At 41.2% G+C, this 5019-nt stretch overlaps 1 protein-coding gene across 1 annotated transcript; it reads left to right on the forward strand.

Annotated features, from left to right (window-relative positions):
- Positions 1-241: 241 nt before the first annotated feature.
- Positions 242-4650, forward strand: LOC145107123 (uncharacterized). Its single transcript, XM_079043988.1, has 4 exons — positions 242-1498; positions 1735-2118; positions 3141-4530; positions 4646-4650. Exons 1-4 carry the CDS (start codon positions 284-286, stop codon positions 4648-4650), a joined length of 2994 nt encoding a protein of 997 aa, XP_078900114.1. The 5' UTR covers positions 242-283.
- Positions 4651-5019: the final 369 nt, after the last annotated feature.

Genomic DNA, 5019 nt, shown 5'->3' on the forward strand with positions numbered 1-5019 from the left:
AACTATTAGCGTACATATATCTTGTATATCTTTTATTTTAGGATAGATATTATCCTTCCTGATTTCTAGGTTTGTTTGATAGGTTGAGGGTTGTATATATATATATATATATATATATATATATATATATATATATATATATATATATATATATATATTGTTGTATATCGATTCTTGACAGAGGAGATTTTATTTTCAATTACAAAGGTTTTTATGGTATCAGAGCCATATACCTAGCAGCCGCAAATACCGTTCATCTTGTCCTTTGCCTTTGTCGATCTCCATGGCTGGCGACTCTTCATCCAGTGACGCATCAGCTACAACCAAACCTGTCACTCTTCATCCTGTATACACGGTTGCAAATATCCAGAACAAGGTTCGTGTGCTCGATGGTACAAAAGTAACCTATTCAGCATGGGTAAAGCTCTTCACGCTTCATGCAAAGGGCTACAAAGTTCTCCATCACATTGATGGAACTGCTTCTCCCAAGGAAAACGACCCGACTTACGAGACTTGGGTTGAAATCGATTCCATTGTGTTGCAATGGATCTATGGAACTCTTGCAGATGATATTCTCACTCGTGTTCTTGAAACAAACACCACAGCTAGGAATGCATGGTTGAAAATTCGTGAAATATTTTTGAATAACAAAGGTGTTAGAGCAGCGGCTCTAGAACAACAGTTCACAAATCTAACTTTCTCATCTTGCTCATCTCTTGATGAGTATTGCAAAAAATTAAAGGATCTTGCGGAACAACTCGGTGATGTCGAGCACGAGGTAACCGAGTCACGACTCGTCACCCAACTAGTTAGAGGCCTGCCTCCGGAATATGACATCACTGCATCGTTGATTAATCAAAAATCACCAGGATGGGACATTGCAACAACTATGCTTGATCTGGAACGTCAACGACTTGAGGCTAGGCAACAATCTTCCACAAGCAACACGGTTCTCACGGCGGCTACTGGTGCAAACTCTCAACCACACGGTTCTCAACCACCTGGAAACCCTACCAGCCAGCCGACCTACTACAATCGCCTCGAAGGGCAGCAACAATTTTACAGGGGAAGAAGCCGTGGTCGCGGATATCGTGGTCGAAATTCTCGCGGAAGACACTTTCAACCTCAGATTCACGGCCCAAATCAGCAACCACAATGGACCTGGAATGGTCAACAACAGTGGAGCCCACCCCATGTCCTTACCCATCACAACTCTCCTGGAATCATCAAAACTCTTGGCAGAATCCAAATGGGCAATGGAGCACTCAAATTCCCACAACCCAACAAAGGTTTACGAGCCCCAATCCCACAACCAACATTGCTTTTCAACCGACCCAAGTTTCAAGCCCACAATGTCCATCCAATGCTAATATTGGGTCTGTTAATGCATTATGTCCATCTGAATTGGGAGAAGCCCTTCAACAGGTTCATCTTACTGTTCCAGATCAGTCATGGTACATGGACTCTGGCGCCTCATCTCATATCACTGCCAACCCTGGTATGATTCACTCTCCCTTATCTTTTTCTCCTTCTAACACTATATTTGTTGGAAATGGTCAATGTTTGCCTATACGCGGGTCTGGTAACAGTTTTCACAAACTTCCCAACAAAACCTACCTTCTAAAAGACATTCATTACTCACCTAATATTATCAAAAACTTGTTGTCGGTTCGCAAATTTACCCGTGATAATCTCGTTTCCATGGAATTTGACCCGTTTGGTTTTTCTTTGAAGGACCTCAAGACTGGCAAAACTCTTTCCTGCCACAATAGTTCTGGTGATCTTTATAAGTTCAGTGCCCCTCAACAAGTTCACATCGTTTTTGTTTCTGACTCTGTCACTCCACGATGGCATAACCGTCTTGGACACCCGGGAGCTCAAGTTTTAGATTTTTTGAGTCGTAATTTTATTATTCCATGTAATAAACATCAAACTTTGTCCATTTGTCATTCTTGTCAGATTGCTAATAGCCAGCGTTTGCCTTTTTATGATTCACCATCTTATACATTTGCACCATTTGATATTATACATTGCGACTTATGGACGTCTCTGTTACTCAGTAACACCGGTTACAAATATTACATGGTTTTAATTGATAATTACACACAATATGTTTGGGTATATCCGTTAAAATACAAATCTGATACTTTTCCTACATTCCTCAAATTCCATCAGTTAATCTTTACCCAATTTAACCGAAAAATTAAAACATTCCAATGTGATCTTGGGGGGGGGGGGAGTTTAACAATAGTAACTTTCACAATTTTGCCAAAACCCACGGGTTTGTCTTTCGGTTTTATTGTCCTCACACATCCCCTCAAAATGGCAAAGCCGAGCGTATGATACGTCGACTCAATAACATCATACGATCTCTTCTTTTTCATGCTCACCTTCCTCCAAAATATTGGGTCGAGGCTCTTCATACAAGTGCCTATCTTCACAACATCTTACCAGTTAAAAGACTTCGGTTTAAGACACCAACCTTTGCTCTATATAATTGCCAACCGACATACGACCATTTACGAGTTTTTGGTTGTGTTTGTTACCCAAACCTATCGGCTACTCAACCTCATAAACTAGATCAACGCTCCACAAAGTGTGTTTTCTTTGGCTACCCACCAAACTTTCGGGGATACCGGTGTCTTGATCTTGACACGAGAAAAGTAATTATCTCACGACATGTAACCTTTGACGAAGAGCTTTTCCCATTTGAAAGCCCTATACCATCCCACACGTATACATTCTTGGATGATGAAACAATTCCCATACCACATATGTATACCCATTCGCCCCCACCATCTACCACTAATACTCCTACCTCATCAGACCCAATATCGCCCATAAGCCCACAACCCTTGGATGATGACACAATACACACACATGGTGATGGGCCTGTCCCCATGCAACATCATGCCATTCCCACACAACCAATTCCCTCATCGATACAACCTCCACCACCCCTTCCCCCCACGCATCCTATGCACACCCGATCACAATCAGGGATCACTAAACATGTTACCCGCTTAAATCTCCATGCCACCACTACCAAGCATATATCACCAATACCAACCTCTTACTTGAAAGCGTTATCAGATCCCCATTGGCAACATGCTATGAAAAATGAATATAGTGCTTTGCAGGAAAATGATACATGGGAGCTTGTTCCGAGACCCACCAACCACCCGGTTATTCGATGTATGTGGTTGTTTCGTCACAAATTCAAATCTGATGGGTCATTGGAGCGCTACAAAGCGCGTTTGGTGGTTAACGGGAAATCACAGACGGTGGGCATAGATTGCATGGAGACTTTTAGCCCCGTGGTCAAACCAGCTACTATACGAACCGTCCTTTCCCTCGGCATATCTCGATGTTGGCCAATTCATCAACTTGATGTAAAGAATGCCTTTCTTCACGGAGACATTCAGGAGACTGTTTATATGCTCCAGCCACCTGGGTTCGTTCACTCAAAATACCCAGATTTTGTGTGCAAATTGAAACGCTCATTATATGGCTTGAAACAGGCTCCACGTGCATGGTACAATAGATTTTCATCATTTATTATTTCTAAGGGTTTCCGGAGTAGCACTTGTGACAACTCCTTATTTGTCTATACGCACGGTTCAAATATGGCCTATCTTTTACTGTACGTGGATGATATCATCATTACTGCTTCCAGTAATACTTTCTTGCGGTCCATCATTGCGACACTCTCACGAGAATTCGCAATGTCCGACCTTGGCCCTTTACATCATTTCTTGGGGATCTCGGCTTCACGTGATAAACATGGGATTTTCCTACACCAATCAACTTATGCTCGGGAAATACTTCAGCGCGCATCAATGTCTAATTGCAAACCTTGCACTACTCCAGTTGACACGTCATCGAAGTTGAGTGCTTCAGATGGTGATCTTTTGTCTGACGGTACCCTATATCGGATTTTGGCAGGTGCTCTCCAGTATTTGACTTTTACTCGTCCAAACATTTCTTATGCAGTTCAACAGGTTTTCCTATTCATGCACGCCCCACGGGAACCTCACTTTCAGTTCATGAAGCGAATTCTTCGCTATGTTAGAGGCACTTTAGACTATGGTCTACGACTCACAGTCTCCCCTAACTCGTCTCTTACGGCTTACTCTGACGCCGATTGGGGAGGATGTCCTGACTCACGACGGTCAACATCTGGTTATTGCGTTTATCTTGGTGACAATCTTATTTCATGGTCATCTAAGAGGCAGTCTACTATTTCTCGCTCGAGTGCCGAAGCAGAATATAGGGGCGTTGCTAATTCCGTTGCCGAAACAACGTGGCTTCGAAATTTACTCTTAGAACTTCATGTTCCGATCAACCGAGCCACAGTTGTGTATTATGATAATGTATCCGCAGTTTATTTAACAGAAAACCCAGTTCAACACCAAATGACTAAACACGTGGAGATTGATATTCATTTCGTCCGTGAGAAGGTCCAACTCGGCCATGTTCGCGTCCTTCATGTTCCTTCCTCCTCGCAGTATGCTGATATTTTTACTAAAGGTTTGCCACGTCCGTTGTTCCAATCTTTTCGCACCAGCTTGAGCGTCTGTCAACCGCCCGCTCAAACTGAGGGGGGCTATTAGCTTACATATATCTTGTATATCTTTTATTTTAGGATAGATATTATCCTTCCTGATTTCTAGGTTTGTTTGATAGGTTGAGGGTTATATATATATATATATATATATATATATATATATATATATATATATATATATATATATATATATATATATATATATTTGTTGTATATCGATTCTTGACAGAGGAGATTTTATTTTCAATTACAAAGGTTTTTACTAACTTCCTCTCTTAAAACTGTCATATGGTAGTTACAGGAAAACAACTTCCTGTCCAAAAAAAAAACTGTCACATTACATGTCACAAACTAACATAAAACGGGTTTATAATTAGGGTCACAAAACCAAGTTTATTCCAAAAAACCGGATTTCTAAGGCATTTTTATATAGCAACATAAGAAATATAAAA

This window comes from Lactuca virosa, chromosome 4 (assembly GCF_052849685.1).
Source record: "Lactuca virosa cultivar CGN04683 chromosome 4, Lactuca_virosa_CGN04683_v6, whole genome shotgun sequence".
NCBI lineage: Eukaryota > Viridiplantae > Streptophyta > Magnoliopsida > Asterales > Asteraceae > Lactuca > Lactuca virosa.

Excerpts from the sequence above, each read along its gene's own strand:
- LOC145107123 (XM_079043988.1), top strand. The coding sequence starts at position 284 with ATGGCTGGCGACTCTTCATCCAGTGACGCATCAGCTACAACCAAACCT. Across the intron at positions 1,499-1,734 it reads TCATATCACTGCCAACCCTG|GACCTCAAGACTGGCAAAAC; the intron begins GTATGATTCACT and ends TTTTCTTTGAAG. Across the intron at positions 2,119-3,140 it reads ATTACACACAATATGTTTGG|GAAAATGATACATGGGAGCT; the intron begins GTATATCCGTTA and ends AGTGCTTTGCAG.